General features: G+C 41.7%; 1 protein-coding gene across 1 annotated transcript in view; it reads right to left on the minus strand.

Moving 5' to 3' along the window:
• Sntg2 (syntrophin gamma 2) overlaps positions 1-19912 on the minus strand; it is a 196792-nt gene that overhangs the window by 95304 nt on the left and 81576 nt on the right. The window contains exons 5-7 of the mRNA XM_027424734.2: positions 15223-15266; positions 15076-15117; positions 3246-3333 (exon numbers count right to left, since the gene is read on the minus strand). Coding sequence (XP_027280535.1) covers positions 3246-3333; positions 15076-15117; positions 15223-15266 — 174 coding nt within the window. The remainder of the gene's footprint in view (positions 1-3245; positions 3334-15075; positions 15118-15222; positions 15267-19912) is intronic.

Genomic DNA, 19912 nt, shown 5'->3' on the forward strand with positions numbered 1-19912 from the left:
CTGTTTTAGGTTGTAAAGAACTAAATAAAAGGAGACTGGACATCTATAGAGTTAATGGAGAACTCAGCATTTATCTCTGGGGCTCTGCATTGTCCCTGAGCACTGGGGTTCACAGGAGTTCAAGGTGGGTCTAGCCATAATGACTAGGCTCTGCACAGGCCCTCAGTAAGAGCGCTCACAGGAGTCCACAGATAACTGAAAGTTATGGGCCAAACACTCAGATTCCAGTCAAGCCTGTGAATAGAAGTCACTGTAAGGTTTCTGGGTTTCAAGAGCTTGGAGGGAAACAGCAGCTTCAGAGCCATGGCTACCTTTCCTTTTCAAGAAACAGATGTTGAAATTCTTGTGGCTGTCAGTTCTACTGTTCCTAATACACAAGTGTTAGCAGACCTCAAACACTTAACATCTCTCTATGAAGAAATGTTACTGACCTCTGAGGGAAGGTAGGGAAAGCTATGTAAATGTTTTGTTGTCTATGTGGTTCTTGCTGTCTATTGGGCCAGGCTATAACCAGCCCAGACTTTCAGTCTCAGTACAAAGGCACACTCAGAACACACAGTTATACCCATGCAGGAGGTGAAAGACACCCACCTGGAGGCAGGATCCTATACACGAGGCTATACTTATGCAAGAATAAGATGGAAACAAATGTTTAAGACTGCCACCAATCTCCTATATCCTGGGGAACAGTGCTGGGGGTTGGGTATAGACTCCCTTTTACACTTCCAATTAGGAGATTCCCACTACCCTTATGTAGTTTGGATACATGTGCTTCAAAGGCCATGTACTAAAAGGCTTGGTCTCGACCTGCAGCACTACTGGTAGGCAGAGGATCTGAAAGGAAGTGGTACTCACACAGACAATATCTAATGGGAGGTATCCATCAAATACCTCTTCTCAGAGCTTAGGGAACTCCATGGAAGTGCAGGCAGGGAGAGTGTAAGGGCCAGAGGCATGGAGGACACCAGGAGAACAAGGCCCTCTAAATCATCTAAGCAAGGTGCAAATGAGCTCACAGAGATGGGAGCAGCAAGCATAGGGCCTACATCGGTCTATAACCAGGTCCTCTACATATATATTATAGCTTTTAGCTTAGTATTTTTATGGGTCTCCTGAGTGTGTGAACCAGTGGACCTCTGACATTTGTCCCTGCTCTTGGGACTCTTTTCCCCATTGGGTTGCCATGTCCAACTTTAATATGACAGGGTTTTTTTTCTTTATTGTATTATATTTTACTTTGTCCAAAAAATCTTAATCAAAAAGAAAAGAGAAAAAAAAAGAAAGAAGGGAAAAAGAAGTGGTACTTAGTGGGAAGAAGTTAGGTGAGGTGTCCTTGGCCCCTTCATCTATGTCTCTGTCTTTGCTTACTGACCACTAATGTAAGCAGCTGCTTCCACCATGCATCCCTGGCGTGGTGCAGTGGGCCCAAAGCAACAGGGTCAAATGGCAATGAACTGAATCCCTTCAACTGTGACTAGACAAACCAGAAATCCTCCATAGGGTTATTCTCCCCCGTGTTTTGTTTTAGCCATGGGGCATTGAGAATCATGCACCTCTTCTTCAAACTCCTCCCCCCTGAATTTCAGAGGGAGCAGACATTTTCTATCCTTAATGATCCATGTGTCACCACATCGATAGCAGTGGGACTGGCCATGACAGTAGTCCACTCTGCTAACCACACTTCCTCTTCTCACCCTGTTAGAGAATCTCTGTCTACATTCAATGGGCCATATTTCCTGGCTCTGCTTTCCAACTACCAATACCTACTCCTGACTTCACTCTCTGAGTTTGTCAAGAAGAGGAAATACTGGAAAGTACTCCTGATAACTCTCTCCTTGTTTTTTTTTATATTTGTCTTCTTTTATCACTCTACTGTTCTTGTTCTCTCTCTCTCTCTCTCTCTCTGTGTGTGTGTGTGTGTCTAGAGCTCCTCCCCTCATCTAACACCTTTATTTCTTCCATTTTAAACCTCTCCAATAGCACTGATAGAATAGTGTGTCCTGCATCACCCTCTCATATCCTTCCTACACTATTTAAGTGACTTGTAGAAGAGTGCTTGTCACCTACTGCTCTTCCTCCATTTCACAGAGATGTGGTCCCCAGGTACACAGGGTTAAGGTAGCCACTTTTATCCATGAGTCTGCACACAGGGTGCCAATTTCTCTAATAGTGAATATCATGATCACTCCCTGTGGTCTCTTGGAGATGACAGGCTCAAGGTTCCCAAGGAGAAGATGCTAGAAGGAAGGTCTGAATGTAACGGCTCCTCTGACAGAGATTGAAATGGGTGTATGGTCAGAATCCACAACTGACAGGGCCTTGGGAACAGCCCCTAGGCTACTTACATAGTAAATAGGGAGATGCTAACAGCAGGATTGCAATGATGGAAGAGAAGGAAGGTGAGCATGTAGGATGGACCACAGAGAAGGAGTCACACTTTCTTGCAAGAAGCAGATGGAAAGAGGAGTCAGTCAGGATAGGAAAGGAAAGCTAGCCCAGGCCAAGTAGGCTCCTGCTGCTGTCAGTTGTGCCTGTACTTGCAGCTGCAGAACGTTAGCTCTATGGAGGCTGAGCCTTGCCCTTTAGATCTTTCCTAGAAGTAGAAGACAGCATCCAGGAGAAGGCCCACTGATATCCAAAGAAAGAGCAGGACCTTCTCTTAAATGTGACAGCTATGGAGTATAAGTTAAAGACACAAGCAATGCTCAGCCAAGAGCTTTTCTAGGCTTGACATTTATCACAGTCTGGCTGGGTCAAGTACAGCAGAGTACCACAAGCTCTGCCCATCATGGTAGATACTCTGCAGTGCACATTAGCATGACTGGATTGTATACTTACTATGAGGTCAACCTAGATATTATGGATACAAACTACATAGATGCACATGAATAAATGTGTAGGTAACTGTGTGTGTGCATGTGGGCATGCTACTGTATGTATGAGTGTGTGCATGTATGAACATTAGTGTATGTATGAGAGTAAGTGTGTGTGTATGTGTGTGTGTGTGTGTGTGCAAATGTAAACACAATAGCAGGGAGTTCATATGAAGGAAGACACAGAGTTGCTTCTGATTATGATGCCTGTAGTATCTTAGGATCCGGTTGTGCTCCTCTGCCTGTCTAAATCAGTGTTCTCCCTGAGCATGTGCTTGGGAAACAATTTATGCCCACTGTGCCAAGATATGTGAATAAATAATGTAGGAAGGAAGAGATCCCCACAACACCCTAAAATCTCTCCCCACTTACCTAATGGGAGCTTCAGAAATGACGGTGCTTCCCTGAGGTACTCGACAGTGATGGTAACGTCATCACCAGCAGTTCTCAGAAGATGCACCTGTTTAGAAGGTGAGAATAGCACTTCACCATCACAGAGCGAGACACAGTGAAAAAGTTTTTGATGATCTTTTCTGCTCTCCAAGAACTCATGTCAGAGTTACTTCTGAGACACTGACACTCCGTAGGACTAAATTGGGGGTAAAGACATTTGGCTATGTATATTTAAGAGTGCACAGCATTTGTGCTTTGTCTATGAATGTGTGGACATCGAAACATCCATATTTATTCACAAGGCAAGGCTGCCTGCATGACCAATGGTTTAACCTACCAGAAAGTAAGATCCCATGCACAAGAACTCAATTTGCTGGTACAAATAGCCAAATGTCAGACACTGGCAAAAGACACACCAGATGAGTGACTGTGACATAACCTTATAATTTCAAAGGTCAAATATCGCTTTAACTCAGGAAAATTCATGTGGGCTTGGTTTTAGTCACATATCTCATGTCCATTTCATTACTTGGGGAACATAAAGTCAGCTTTTTGTACATTGTGTATTTGTTGTTCAAATGGATTTTATTCAAACACTATTGGTCTACATGCTATAAATCTATTAGGACCAATTGGGGCCCCATCATGTATGCAATCACAAAGTTTCACCATCCAAGGCTCATCAACTATTTCCTTGAAGCTTTACCACTGTATACTCCTGACAAAACTCCCACATTCTCTCTGCTCTCCAATTTCCTCATACATCACCCTCCGCAATTCTTACTTGGACAGCTACAGTATAGAATATTGGTTTGAGCTCTTGGAGGAGCAGGGGAATGGACTGAAGAGTGAAGAGACACAGTTGAAGGTTCTCTGGCCTCTAGCATCAACATTCTTCTAACTCTTTCATGGTCAGGACTACCTGTTCAGCTCCATCTGGTCACACCCTCTGACCTCAACAGATCTTGAGTTGGCCAGACCTTTTAAACAGACCAGACATTCTGTGTCCGCCAGATTCTCTGTGCAGAATAGAGTCTGCTCTAGGCCACCTCCATGACATGACTGTTCCACCATGTCCTTAGGCCTCTCTTGGGCCATGGCCTCACACACAAGTCCTTTCCACTGGAATTGGAAGCCCCTCCTCAACCTTGCCTACTCTCATTATGCATTTTGGATTTCCTTTCCCTTATTGTTGTCACTAGTGACCAGGAGTTTACAGTACCCATGCCACAGACATGTCAAGTGTATTTTCTCCCTGTACCTATGTCATCCTGAGCATTAATTTGCCTCATAGTTTTCAAGGTTCAACCCAAAGGTGAGGCTGAGCCAACCTGATCCCATCTCTCCACAGCACTCACCCCTTCACCTGCTGCTCATATAAGGGCACACAAACTAAGCAAAGGGAAGGACAAATCACTAGTTGTGCCCCGCCATCCAGACAGCTGCCATCACCCAAATGTCCAGTCTCTATCTTCAAAATTCTGTTAGTACAAACAGACCAGAAGTGTACCTCATACTAAGTAAGGAATATATTGCACTGCACAGGGAGAAGGCTCCTCCTTGCATGGAACATATCTCAGGAGGTGACCCATTGGCACTTGTTCCTTGGCCAGTCTAAGGAAGTGTGACTGTCTTTCCTTGGCAAGCAAAATTTAGGAGTAGGTGAGAAACGCTGCACTCTCTGTCTTCAGCAAATGGCTGGCCTTGTAAATCTTGCCCAAGGATTCCTTAACTCTGGACACCAGGTGCTTAACAGTGGACAGAGGATGGCTGTAAAGGCTTGTGAGTGGACAGTCACCTATAATACCCTGTATCCTGAGCTGCCAGTGTAGATCAGTTACAAAGAACAGAGACAGATATGGTTGAGATGTGTGAAACCCAGGTTGTCACGGCCTTGAACAGCTCTCTCCACCGACTACACAGCACAGCCAGGTTACAATTGTCCTGTAGATCTGCAGGGTGTGTGTGTGTGTGTGTGTGTGTGTGTGTGTGTGTGTGTGTGTCTGTGTGTGTGTGTGTTGAATTATTAAATAAAATAAAAATTACATCTCTTTAATGAATTCCTTCAAGCCCTTCAGCACAGCAAGTATGGCTTGAAGCATTAAAATCTGTGATCATATATTTATATGATCAAGAATTTATATGTACCTTGATAGATAATTTTGTCTGAGAATAAAAGGGCCATCAGGAAGAGAACTTTAATTAAAGGTTAGAGACATTTGGTTATTTCTTAAATCTCAAAATGCTCACATTTCTCTGATCTTTCAGGAAAATATATGGTTGAGACATAGGTCATGACTCACTAGCAATCCTTTTCTTCTAGGTCAAAGCCTGTGTGTGGAACAAGAAAAAAATGGCATTGACCCGGAATGTTACCATGTTCTCAATGACCTACAGCTCTTTCTCCCTTGGCAGATCACTGCCTTGTACTGACAGGAGCTAGAAGCAGCTCCTTCTGCTAGCGGCAACCACAGTTGCCTTTTGTAATTCCCCAGAGACAGTTGCTGTGAGCCGCATCCCTGATTGTGGCACATATCTCTCTAGGCCCACAGATACGTACTGTTATCATCTCTGATTTCTGGCCATGACCTCATAAGTAAGCCTTCTTAAAAAGAATCCCACATCTTAATTTGTTTCTATACTTCTATACCACCTTGTACAGTCCCCACATGTGATTAGCTAAAGTTGACTCTTCAGATTATCCAGACCCACAGCAAATGCACACTAGAAAATTTCCTTCCCAGGGTCTGGGTCCTGGAATTGGCGAGTCTGAGCTCAGCACATTAGCAGAGTTGGTGCCCTTGACGCATTCACCATCCTGCAGCAGGAGAACTGTGTGTTCACCCATGGAAAGAGGCCCTCTCATGTTCTTATGATCATCTTCCAAAGGCCCACTTCCAAGTACTCTGTCTGTAAGAAAGGACTCATGGCAACCCAAAGTAAGGACACTGGAACCTCAGATCTGTAGAGTCCCCCAGATTACTGGGGACATGAGTGGGTGCTCTTATGGATAGACTTGAGGCAGCCCCAGAAGACTCACTGCACAGTGAATACAAAAGTATTTAAAAGGCAATGAAAGAATGCATACATTTTGTCACTGTTCTCATCTCAAACTTCCAGGCCAATGTAAAGATGTTTTTATCTTCCCCCAAAACAGTCATGGTAAAGTCCTGTCTCCGATCTCAAGGGCAATTTGGCCTTACCTGCAAAAATTCATTTGTCTCCATTTGCCTAGTGACCACACAAGTGGATCTTCAGTGCTGTGGCATGTAGGAGTGAGGCACCATGAGATTATTCATGGTATTGTCTCAAGTTTTACATCAATGGATACATGCCCTGAACCCTAGCAGAATGCCTTCTCTGTCTACAACAGACATCACATGCTTACGATTTTCTAGCTTTTCTTGGATTCACGTCTGGTTCAGGAATGTTCCTGATTTAGGTTTACAGAGTGGCTCTGTCACTAGGGTCTTCTCGCTGATCCTTGATTCATAGGCTTTGCCTGGTGTCTTCACAGCAGTAACAACTGCTGGTCTTAACTGCACTTCCCTCACTGTCTTGGGTGTTTTCTTTTATTATAAACTTGCTCATCCATTTTTGTCACCTCCTTGCTTAAATTCCTATGTAAATCCTGCTTTAAATCTCCAATGTGGAAAACAGATTTTGAAAAACTTTCTTGCAAGTTTAAAAGCTGCTACCTACCCAGAGGTATCACTTAACTGTGTCTCATAACTCTGACATCAGAAATATTTTAATATTGTTCATGCTATCTTTTATGATTAAAAATATTTTTATGCATGCTTGTTTATATTATAGAAATGTGAAAATCTTTCAAAGAAGAATCATTTTGTTGACCAGGAAAAATCTATACAAGGATTCCTTTTTGTGGCTTAAACTACTTCAAATATTCTATGTATGCCTAGTTACATTTGTATGAACAAAGCAACTGAAAAAATATATGGGGAACATATAAATTAATTTAAAAAATAGCTATGTCCAAATGTATGTGTATGTGTATTAGTGTGTGTTAGTATATGTACAGGGCTCAAAGTGCATAAGCATGAGTCCCATGTCTGGAAATATGTATATGCAAGTGTGAGTGTATGTATTTATTCACTGTAAAACTCACATTCTGACTAACTAAAACAACTAAGCTTTTAGTCTTTTCCATTTCTTACCCCTAGCATTGCAAAGGATTCACAACATCTGTAGAAGAGACAGAAGGGGCATCCATGATACTATTCTCTTCATTCCAAGTACAGGACCAGATTTCAACAAGGTCTGGAAGATTCTATCACCCAAAGAGACAAAGCTACATGGAGTCTCCATAGAACACACCCTAGCTCACTTCCTTGGAAAACATATCACATTCTTTTTTGGGGGCGGGGGTCGAGACAGGGTTTCTCTGTGTACCTTTGGAGCCTATCCTGGCACTCGCTATGTAGACCATGCTGGCCTCGAACTCACAGAGATCCACCTGTCTCTGCCTCCCAAGGCTGGAATTAAAGGCATGCGCTACCAGCACCCGGCTACATAGCACATTCTTGATGGCAGAGCCCAGTGGGTTGAACTTAATTTGAGCATTTCCCCTTTACAGTTGTCAGTGTCCTTGGAGCACAGAAACCAAGAGTTAGAACCTTATAGACTTGAGAGCAGCATGCCAGCTTGGACTTCAGCTGTGTGCATGCAATGGAGCCTCATCCCATCTTCACCCTGCGAATCTGAATGTGTGACAGGCATGCTCACTGTGAACTGGATCCCACTTTCTAAGCCGATTCACACCAATGAATTGATTTAAATTCAGTCTTTGCCCCCAGCCCCCAAATGGGGCACTAAAGCGACTCAGGCTGCGTAACCCAGACAGAGAATATGCCTCAGATTCATCCTAGTCTGATGTAGTCACTGTGAGTGTCTGGGCTCTAAGTAATACAGACGCTTTAGAATCTAGCCCATCCTATCCTCTTTCCCAAGATGGCATCTCCCCATTCTCTCCCAGAATCTCCAACACTACACTCTTCCTTTACAGTCATCTGCTGAAATAGAGATCTCTATTCCACACTTATGTGAAAGATGCACTGTGTCCTCACCACCAGACTTGCTGCCTTAGAGTTAGGCTTCACTCTGTCTGCTCATCCTCTCAGAGGAGGATCTGCCTTTGCATCATCTCAGACTGAGTCAATCAGCAGCCTTCTGAGAGCTGCACTACATTTACTTCATTATTCAACACATTCATTCTGTGCTGAGCTCCTCCCCTTGGAACAGCACTGTCAAAGTACCTTGAGGCAGAGAAACCATCTCCAAGGCGTGTTCCATACGCACCTGTGGCGTTTCTACTTTTCTGTCCACAGCAAAACACTGTTAAAATTTGGCTTACCCAAATTCCTCCCCATGTCTGCCTTACTCTAGCGAAGTAGAATTCCTAACCCGCAGCTCATGTAAGTTGACCTCCCAGACACCTCCAACTTGGCCGATCCTGCCCCATCAGTCTTTTCTTGTTCCAGTACCTGCCTTCCCATCTGTTTCTGCCTGGCTACCCCTGGGGTCAGTGCTGATTTCTGAATGCTTGCATCCTGAAGGAGAAGCCCTTGGGTACCTCATCCTAGCAAACCTCACTTTCCAAACACTCACTGTCAAGCTCTGGCTTTCAAAACCAGACATATACTTAATGTCCCCACTTCCTATCTCAAAGCAATATTCCCCTGCAAAGCCCTTTCTTCAAACACAAACTTCCAGCCAAGTGATTATCTCCCTGCAGCCCAGGCCAACAAGTAAAAAGTGGCTATAGCTGAGACATCCTCCAATCTGCACCACTGTGACCAAGAGCACAAACTATGGAAGTTGAATGACATAAACACTGGAACCCAGTGCTCTCAGCCAAGTGTCTGTTACCCTGAAACTTACCCCGTGCTTAAATCACTCATAGTTTGGAACTACCATATTAAGAGCTTCATGTGATCATAGGAGTACACAGGAGCAGGGTGTATCAGTGTACAGGGAAAAGTAATCTAATTTTCATTTAATGCTCCAGTATTTTAATTTTGATGAGGTGTTAGATTGGCTAGAATGCCAGAAATTTCTGTTTATTTTGTATAATCTGTTTTACCAAATCCTTTATCTTCACATTCTCAACAATAGTTTTCAATGCATCTGTAAAAGTTAATGTTTCATAATTTAGTCTTCTAATTTAACTCTATATGATGATTGATTGATTGATTTTTTTTCAGACACATTTCTCTGTGTAGATATGGCTGCCCTGGAAATCACTCTGTAGACCAGGCTGGCCTGAAACTCAAAAATTCACCTAAAGGCATGCACCGTCATATATATATATTCTGTTTGTTTTACTGACTCCTTTATCTTCACATTTTCAACAATAGTTTTCATCATCTGTAAAAGTTAATGTTTCATAATTTAGTCTTCTAATTTAATACACACACACACACACACACACACACACACACACACACATATATATATATATATATATATATATATATATATTCTATCTTATTTAACATCCATCCATCTATCCATCTATGAATTGCTCTGTCTACCTAGAGGTACATTTACTTTCCTCCCCACCAATAAGAAATCCTGCCAAGATATGCACATCCTACTGCCTACTCTGTGCTATGTGGTTTGCTGTTGCTGCTCTTTGTGCTATCAGTTGCGGACTGACTGATGCTTCCTAATTTTCAGGTATACTTCCACACATCCCACTGTTTTGTAGACATTTCTTTTAGGGAAAATGTTCTCTAGAACTCAGGAAACAAAGGAAACTTACAAGGCCCAGCAGTTCAGAAAGGGACAAGACTCATAAATCTTCTCTCTAAGGCTGTGAAAGTAGCAACGGGGGCAGAAAATCTCTCTGGAGGAGGTGCCTGCAGGTGGGGCATATCTGTTTATGAGTCATTGCCCATGCCAAGGTGGACCTTACATGATGCAGGTGCAGCTTCACTTGAGCCACCCATGTTCTTCTATGTAGCCCTAATAAACGCATAGGCTCACCAATGACGCAGGTGAAAAATTTCTTTGATATGCCATGGCTGAGGTGAATAGATGTCTGTTTGTGTCCTCCTTAACAAAATGATCAAGCAAACAGACAAACAAAAATCAGTTATACACTAGCCCTTCCCTGTGTTTTCAGTTGGGTTTCCTGTGGAATCAGCCACCATCCTTCCCACTGGTCCAAGAAACTTCATCTTCCAAGATCCTCTGCAACTGTGAATGTTTCTTGGTTTTGTTTAAGTAAGTAAGGTGTATTTTTAAAAAGTTGCCCCAAGTGATTTCCTATCTGAACCAAGATTATGCCTTTTCATAACTAGCTTCTAACATTCACTTAGCTTTTTTTTTCCCTAGCTTCTTTTAAACACAGGCCTCTACTTAGAAGCCACATGCATGCAGCTAAGTCCTTATTTTAGTAGCTACCCACTTCATGTTAGCTGATGCAGGTATTGGGTCCAACATGCTTTACTGTGTTGGGAAATAGACACAATTTTAGCATCCACTAGGGCTTGTTGTTTTCTACAAGGTGCATTTTACTGCTTGACTTAGTATCTGTGCTTAAACAGATTATAAGTAAAACATGAGGAAGTTCTAGCCCCAGGAAAACCAAATGTCTTACCTCCATGAATAATTATAAAATTTGAATCAGCTTCCACCTTTTTGTTTTCTTTGCATCACACAATTTCCATCTACTCATGTACCCAGACAATTGAATTTTAATTGAAAGAAGACATCCTTTGGAGTATTCATCATTATCAGGTATGAAAAAGCTCCATTTGTGCATTTTTCATATTTGGAGTTATATTTTTAATAATTTCATATTTTCTTTACAACTCAAGGTCCTTTATATGTGCCAATTGAACAAAGATAAGACAATTTTCATGTGTGGATATTTTCCTTTGCATATTTCAACGCAACCATCTCATAATACAGCAGTTCATAACTGGTTATAATGGTTACTTTTGTGAGTCAACCTTGCTGAACAACACCAAGTTATTCAATTAAATATTAATCTTGGGGTTGCTAGGACAAGTTCTAAAGGTATGGTTAGCATCCACCCTCAGCAGACTATAAGTGGCAGTCTCCGATATAATGAGAATGGATTGCATATAATCTGCCATGCTGAGTGAGGTAACCCAGTCGCAAAAAAGACAAAAATTGTATGTACTCACTCATATATGGATTTTAGATCTAGAGCAAAGAAGTATCAGCCTACAATCCACAATGCCAGAGAAGCTAGGAAACAAGAAGGACCCAAAGAGAGACATACAAGGTCCCTGGGAGAAGGGGAAAGGGACAAGAATCTCAAGGTTTTTATAAGATTTATCAGCCGGGCATTGGTGGCGCATGCCTTTATTCCCAGCACTCAGGAGGCAGAGGCAGGTGGATCTCTGTGAGTTCGAGGCCAGCCTGGTCTCCAGAGTGAGTGCTAGGATAGGCTCCAAAGCTACACAGAAAAACCCTGTCTCGAAAAAACAAAAAATATATTAAAACAATATAAAAGGTTTATCTAAGTTCTACCTGTGGTTGCAGTCTTGGCTTCTCCCAGGATTTTCAAAATTGGGTCATCTGTTACATATTTCACATGTTATACACACATACACACTTACACATATATCATATGCTTGCACAGAGGTAAATATGCATATACATGTCTTCTCCTTTCCTAATGTCTCTGGTAGAATCAAATGCATCACTGATTAGAAGCATAATACTTGCAGCGACAGGGGCAGCTTGAACCATCAACTGGGAATTACTTTACTTTTTTTCATATTGAAATCACAGATACATAATGAAAAGCTCAATTAACTGTGAGCACAAGGTGTCAGGGTCTTCCACACTCAGGGTTTCAATTCCTTGGCAGCCAGATGAAATGAGTCCCAGTGCTCTCTAGATTTCTTACAGTGCTAGGTCTTGTAGCTCTTCATGGTTTTGGCTTTCTTTAGGGGCTGGCCTTCTGTAGGGTCAGCTTTCCACCATATCTTGTCTTATTAACACTTCTGTAGTGTGGATAGTCTCAGCACTCCAAAGTCTAAATCTCAGCTCTCTGGAATCTCTGTTTCTAATTACTCAAAAACTCATCATCCATCCTATAGGGGCTATTGGAATGTCTGGGTTGGAGGCTTGAGTACTGTTCTTCATGTTATCAGCTCAGCTTAGTCTTACCCATCATAAAGACCCCAGTGGGGCTAGGGTATAGCAATGGGGGCAGTATAAGTCTGTTGAACTTCTACCATGAAAGGTCAAAAGATAACTGTTTATATAGCCAATCACACATGCCCATTAGCAGTCATGAGCTGAGGAGGGGTTCTTCTCCTCCAGACTGGGAACAGCTACAGGGACATCAATGGAGCAATGAGTGTGTAGGTGGCTGGGCTGTCTCAGAGTCTTCTGAAACTGTTTTGGCTAAATCAAGTAGTCCTGGCAGGGCATATTACAAGTAGCCATGACTTAAGCAGAGTCTCCCGAAGCAAAGCTGTTAACTGTGTAGTATCCATAACAGTTGTGACTGGGATGAAGTCTCTTCAGTGATGGCAGCTGCCTCGAAGCATCCATGTCCAGATCCAAGTCTCCCTAAGTGGTTGTAAGATATTGAAAGCAGCCAGTTATCTTGATTACAGCTGGAGGAATGGTGAGAAGCATGGCTGTATGATTGACAGCTCCTGTGCACAAGCTTTCTTTCTTTTTAACTTTCTCATTATTTCCTGTGTTTCATTTCAATAACTTCTGGTTTACTTTTTATTACTTATTTCATATTCTTCAGGAAAACAATAGCTCATTTTATTATAATCCTTTCAAATTTAAGTTTAGTTGGTAAATAAAAGCTATGTAACATATGTAACACAATGCCTTAAAATGGACTCAAGCCCGGATGATAACAACCATCAGTTTTCTTTCTCTGAGTGGCCACACATCTCAGAATGTGCACAGTGAGAGTATGGAAAACTTGCTGTCTCCCACAGCAACTATAATACTATACAGCATTATGACAGAAGCACACAGTTGTGCTAAAAAAGAGAAAACTATCTATCAAATCATATATTTATATGTTTAAATTTTTTATCAACCTCAAATCATAGATTTTTCTTTTCAAATCAGAAGACTAAGATTCACCTTGCAGACACATCACCTTGCAGATAGATTTGTGTTAGAAAGATTCTTTACTCTGGGTGCAACTGGTAATTTTTCTTTAAGAACTAAAACCAGAATTTACTGTAAGCTTGAGAGGACAAAACTGTGCAATGTATGAGGTCTTTTACAAATGGAATATTTCTATGAAATTTATGATCCTGACCAATTAAGATTACATATGTAATTAACAGTGCTCCTGTAATTTATTTTGCATCACAAAATAATGTAGACATAAAATTTGATAAAAGTATATTAGTGTCAAGTACTTCTTGGTATAACAACATTTTTAAAGTCTACATGCCATTTACTCAAGAAATTGTTTCTTAGATAAATGCTTTTAACTTTATTTACAATACTATTAGTATTAGAAAGTGCATGGCCTTTCTTTCAATTATAGTATGTTTTCTTACCATTACAATGATACTTTGCAGAAGACAAACAGCAATATTAATTACTAAATCTGGAAATCCAATAATAAGTATGCTTCCCGTAGCTGATCATAACTCCCAACATCTCTAGAGATCAAGAAACTTATGTCTGTCCATTTGTGAGTTGCCCTGTAGCCTGGCATGGGAAACAGCAATAATATGGCCTGAGTGAGAAAATTAATAAATAAAGGAGTTGTTTGTGCTTAGCAGGTCTTTATTTGGGTACAAATCACCCCAAATGCTCCTTTGGGTTCATGTGAATTCAGCTCTGGGCAGAGAGGGGACTTTGCCTTAATTCAGAATAGAACTGACTTACCGAAAAAGCACCAATGAGTGAAAGGGTGAAAGAGGGACCCATTAGGTAATGCTAACCAGTTAAGAGTCCATTTGAGTTTTACTGCAACACAGAATGAGACCTGAGAGGGACCCAAACGGGGTCTCCTGTAATCTCATGCCTGCCTCCTATTTCAGTAACTCTCTTCTTTTCCTTGCTGTTTTTCACCTCCTTCCTGCTCATCCCCTGTGCATGTTGCCTGCTCTGCCAGTACCTCACTCCCCTCCTCCTTTGTCTTGTCTCTCAAATATGGCATCTCCATATTTGCTCCCTCTCTGACAGTCAACTAGTACCCTTATTAGACAGGACACATGGCACCAGGTTCTCTGAATGGTTGTACTATGGGGCTCTCTTCTCTCTCTCTGCCCAAACACTAGACTTGATGCTTCAAGATGAGGTGTCTCTTTCATCCCTCTTTGCCCCTTTAACCCAACATGACGCGAGTCATTTTCTTTGAGTGAATTGCTTACAAATACCGTTGACCCACATCATCTTAGGCAAATACCAAATGTGCCTATCAACTGACCCCTCTACACTATACATTTTACACACTAAGAGACCGGGGTGAGCCAATGTGTCAGAAACTGAAGACTGCTGCACAGTGAGGGTCTATGTGATATTAGAAAGATCTTGAGAGAAGCCTGGCAGATTCTGCTTTTTGTCCTGAGGTGACCCTCTAGGCAATGCAGTAAGTCAAATATTTCCTGAATTTCTGTGCCCTTGAATTGAAAGTGGGAAAATTCTGATGTGATTTCTTCAGTGTTTGTGAAGACCTGCAGGTCCCTGGTGTGTTGTAATTAGGTAACTCAAGTACTGCTTTTCAATTCTAAGATTGTGTCTATGGACACATTCAGATAAATGTAGGCTAATAAAAATTATTTAGAAGAAAGTAACACAAAGTAAGACTTACCACTTCTTCATGGGTTGCATTTTCTACATTAATGCCATTCACCTGAACAATGACAAATGAAGAATTTTGAGCATAATGATTGATTTGAGTAAGTTTAAAATTTAAAGATGCAAAATAGAGTCAAGAATTAAAGTTTAAGGTACTGACCTGCAGCACAGCGTCTCCTATGAACAACATCTCTGTCTGGTCAGCTGCAGGGTTGCAAAAGCAGCAACATTGTTAAGGGGATCTTAGCAACCTTTCTTCACAGCAGTCTTTAATAGACATTGTGTTTGTATGAGCTGACATCCATGTGCTTTAGTGTCTGCGTATGTTTGGACATGTGTGCCAAAATATGTGTGCTCTGTTATGTGTGCATATCAGTGCTAGTGTGATTGGAGAGACCAGTAATGAAAGTGTGTGTGCTGTGTGCATGTTTGTAGGTAGGTGTGGAATGTGCATCTACGTGTGTGTGCATGCCTATGTGTATCAGTCTGTGCTATGTGTATGTTGTATGTACATGGGTTTGTGCATGGGTATGTATGTATGTAGGCATGAGTGCATGTGGTTGTGGAGAAATGAAAGACGCCAGTGAGCTAAATGGATGACCAATTTTAACACCTTAAGAAACTTGTGATGGGAAACACAAACACCACTCCGTCTGATGATGGATTTGATTGAAGTATGCAGAAAGTTTGGCTCACACTTTTCATTAAGTCAACACAGACAATAAATGAGAAATTTCAGAAGCCATTCAGCATCTCCCTCTCTTCCACACGAATGTGCACAGATTGCTGTCATTAAAGAGGGAAGGACAGCGTTATAAAGCTGAATGAAATCTCACACACATTTCCACTCAACATCTCCCCTGTCATTGAAGAGGTAATTCAACGTGACTGAACAGATCTGCACCATGTGAAGCAGTTTTCTTTCACAGATGATTAGAGGAAAGTCTGCTTATGAGTTTGTTTGAATTTTTAAAGGCCTTTCATTAAATACTGGGGAACAATAACGTTTGAAAATACTGGAATGCTCTTTAAACCATATGTACAGCTGAATGTGGTAGCTCATGCTTTTAATGCTCAGCACCCATGAGACAGAAGCAGGCAGATCTCTTATCAGATCAGCCTGGCTTAAATAGTGAGTTGCAGGATAGCCAGAGCTATAACATGAGACTCTGCTTCTAAAAAACCAACCAACCAACCAACCAACCAACCAAATAAACAGACAAACAAAGACGCATCATATGCAGAGATGATGATAACTGTCAATGCTATTTTTATTCACCAACAACGTTAAATCATATTGAAAATGAAATATATGTTCTTTATGTCTGAATCTTAAGGCAAGGATGTTAAGTAATCCACATGAGGTTCTCATCTCACAGACAAAGCTACCACAGACCACCCCTTTTGCAACCATGTCTCCCCCTTTGGTTCACTCCAGATGCTCAAAACTCCCTTTCCCTCTGTCCTTACTGCCTCTGTCACCATCTCCATCTCTCACCATCTCAACCTCCTCATTTCTGCTTCTTTCTCATGTATTTGTATAGCATTCATCTTCGGCTGCACCAGAGTGGGATGGGGCTCAGTGAAAATCATTCATCCTCTGGCACACGGGAGACCTAAGAGATCTACAAGAGTATCAAATCCCCAAATTTTCAGGGAATCAAAGTCCGTAAAAGATATTGCACACATAATGGTAAAAGTATTTACAGGGTGTGTATGAGTTTTCAGGGGAGAGAGTCTATGTCTTCTGTCAGGAGCATACTGAGGAGGTCTGTTATGTTCCCAGGATGGCCAGAAGCCACAGCTGACAGGAACTGATGCTCAGTCATGCCCGCATTACATTCCTGTGCTGGGCCATGCTTGCACCATCATCTCTATATACACTGTCCATTTTCATCTGGACCTTGTCCTGTGCCATGATTATATCCGTTCCTTCCTGCCTTGCCACACCTGCACCCATGCTATACTGTGCCCATGCCTGCATCCTTATTCTGTGTCATTCCTTTTTACCCGAGTAATGCCTACTTCCTGCCATGACATGTCAGTACCTGTGCTCCCATACTAAATTAAACCCCAAATGTTTTCCCCTGCTATGCTGTGCCCTGTACCTGTGCCCTGTGCTGCCTTTTCTGGATGCAGTGTATTCTCCGCAGGACTGGAAATTCATTAGATGACAAAGAATGCTAGGTAGGGCTGACTGTGCACCAAAGCAGTTTCTCTTAATGCATCTTGCATGGGATAAGGTTAGACTGGAAATGAGTCTGCTTTATTAAAACTTATCTCAAGCTATGATCTCTTGCATGTCTGATTCAACATATTTCCTGTTTGAAATCAGCTCACAAGCCACTAGAACTTCCATCTGGGGGAAGCAGCCACCTCCTGTATTCTCTGGAGTGGATGGTACTGTGTTCTAGAGGCTGTCCTGGGTCCAGATCCTCCATGCCAGCTGAGCAACAAGAGCATCAGCCCTAAGAAACTACTGCACAATTTTGATCACACACACACACACACACACACACACACACACACACACACACACACACACTATGTTATAAATTCCCAAGTAATGAAATTAAATGTCAGCAGCTACCTAGGTAAATAGCAGAGTACTTGTATAAAATTTCAAAAGTTTCTGAGAACAAATTAACACCCTTAAAGAAAATGGACAAATCCTCTTTAAGTAGAAGTCACTGGAACGTGCCTGCTGACTGACCTGTGTCTCCAATGCCTCTCTCTTCTTGCCTTAAAGCAGTTCTTCACCCTTCACTGCAGTTGAAGAGGCAGTGGAGGGAGATGTTTGAGGAACAGACAGAGAGAAGTGGACTGTGCCACTGTGCCTGCTTATCCTTCAGGAAGGAAATGGAGGTGCAGCCAGTCTTCCTTGCTACACTTTTTTTTTTTTTTGGTGCTGGTGTAGTTGCTTGCTCTATCCTTCAGGAAAGAAATGAAGGTGCAGCCATTCTTCCTTCCCACACTGTTCCTATGTTGTTTTCTATTTTGTTCTATTTTTGGCAGTAACTAGCTTACTAGAACTACCACTACTTGAATTCACAGCAAACCCTAAGCTTTATTTCTAGAATGATCACGGCTAGTGATCTATACACAGATGCAAAAATAGTCACAAGGCAATTTAGTTAAAGTGTTATCCACAATTTCACTGAACTTCAAATGATTCTTGGTACAAATTTAACTCTAGCTTAAGAAATAAAAAGACCACAGAATAGCTGTCTGCCATGTAGCTACATGTAGCCAGCATGAAGAGAGGTTATGTAAAAAACAACAGAAAAAACCCCAAAACAAAAAACAAGACAAGACAAAACAAAACAAACAAAAAAATGAGGGCCCTGCTCAGCTCTGGTTTAAAGCCAATGTTAGGGATTTGGCTAGGGGTACCACAGGGAAGTAGAAAATGACCTAGTCTTTAGCTGAACAAGAGAAATACTTTGAAGAGTTCAGTCCCTACAAGCTGCCATTAGGTCCTGCTGGGTATGCTCATCTTTCTGAATTCAGATTCATAAAGAATACAACTTTCCCTTTTTCTTCTCTCTCTCTATTCAGATGCTGGCCAGAAGCTACAAATGCTTTCCCCAATACCTGAGGCTTCCCTACCCTTTCTAGGTTTCCTTTCCTACCCTATGGTTGACTTCCACATCATCTTAATGCAATGTGGCTTTTTTTCTTCCCTTCTTTTCTCCATTCTCCTCCTCCAGGTAGCTTCTGAGATTTAAAATCTGTGTTTGGTTTCCTGAATCACAAGCAACAAACAAACCCAAAGCAAGCTGAAAGTGACATGGTCTGTGATAAAAGACAAACGTGTGAGGTGGGTTTGATTTTAATTTTAATATTCCTAAATAATATATTTGGTCAGACTGAACTCAATTTGTGAATTTCAGCTGAAAAGTGGGTCTAGCCCATCTCTGTGGAATAAAGCTATTATGCAACAAAAGCAGTGTCATGTATTGCAATCCATAGAGGCACCTCTTGCAAGTAGGTCTGGTGGTGATAAACATTGTCAGCTTCCACCTGTCTCAGACTTTATTGCTCACTCGTTTCTAAAGCACAACATTGATGGGTATTACCTACACTTTTATAAGTCAGGTTTTTATTTATTCAGGTTCCCTTTTAGGAACTTTGATCCAGGTGTGGTGCCATATGCCTACAATTCCAGAATTTGGGAGTTAGAAGGAAAGTCATGAGGTCAAAGTCATTCTTAGCTATATGGAAGTTCAAGGCCAGCCTGGGCTACCTGAGACCCTGTTTCCTTGGATTCACAGTGCAGGCACAGGTAGGTACAATTTCCCATAGCGCTGGGGTCTGTTTCTCTAAGGTTCCTCCATTAGAAATGGACTGTGCTCACGACTGCATTTTGCATGTATGTGACAGACATTTATTGCTCACAGAGGGCAACAGACAATATCAGAGCAACCCGGACCCAAATAGGAGAATGACTGATTTTTTTCTTAAATGTAAATTCTCTATGAAAAATAATAAACAGGGTAAATATTAAAATTTGATTCTGTTAAAAGTAAACAACAAACAATATATTAACACTGGGAATCGGCTAAAATGGTCAGTCCTCTTTGCGCCTTTTGTGTTTCTAGAATTAATGCTGGAGTGCCATTCCTGAGATAATCCAGGCTTTGAAATAACAAAGCAGCTCCACAATTGCTGAACATTCAGTTATCTTTGGTGATTTTAAAATATAATTTTCTCAGAATAAGCCTATACAAAACATCCTCTATTCTATCTGCCCTACCCCCTTTGGAGTATTGGGCCTAATGCAAGCTCATCCATGAGCTGCCTCCCCAGACCCTGATACCGCAATACAAACAAGAGTGTCCACATGTGAG

This window comes from Cricetulus griseus, chromosome 7 (genome assembly GCF_003668045.3).
Source record: "Cricetulus griseus strain 17A/GY chromosome 7, alternate assembly CriGri-PICRH-1.0, whole genome shotgun sequence".
NCBI classification, from domain to species: domain Eukaryota; kingdom Metazoa; phylum Chordata; class Mammalia; order Rodentia; family Cricetidae; genus Cricetulus; species Cricetulus griseus.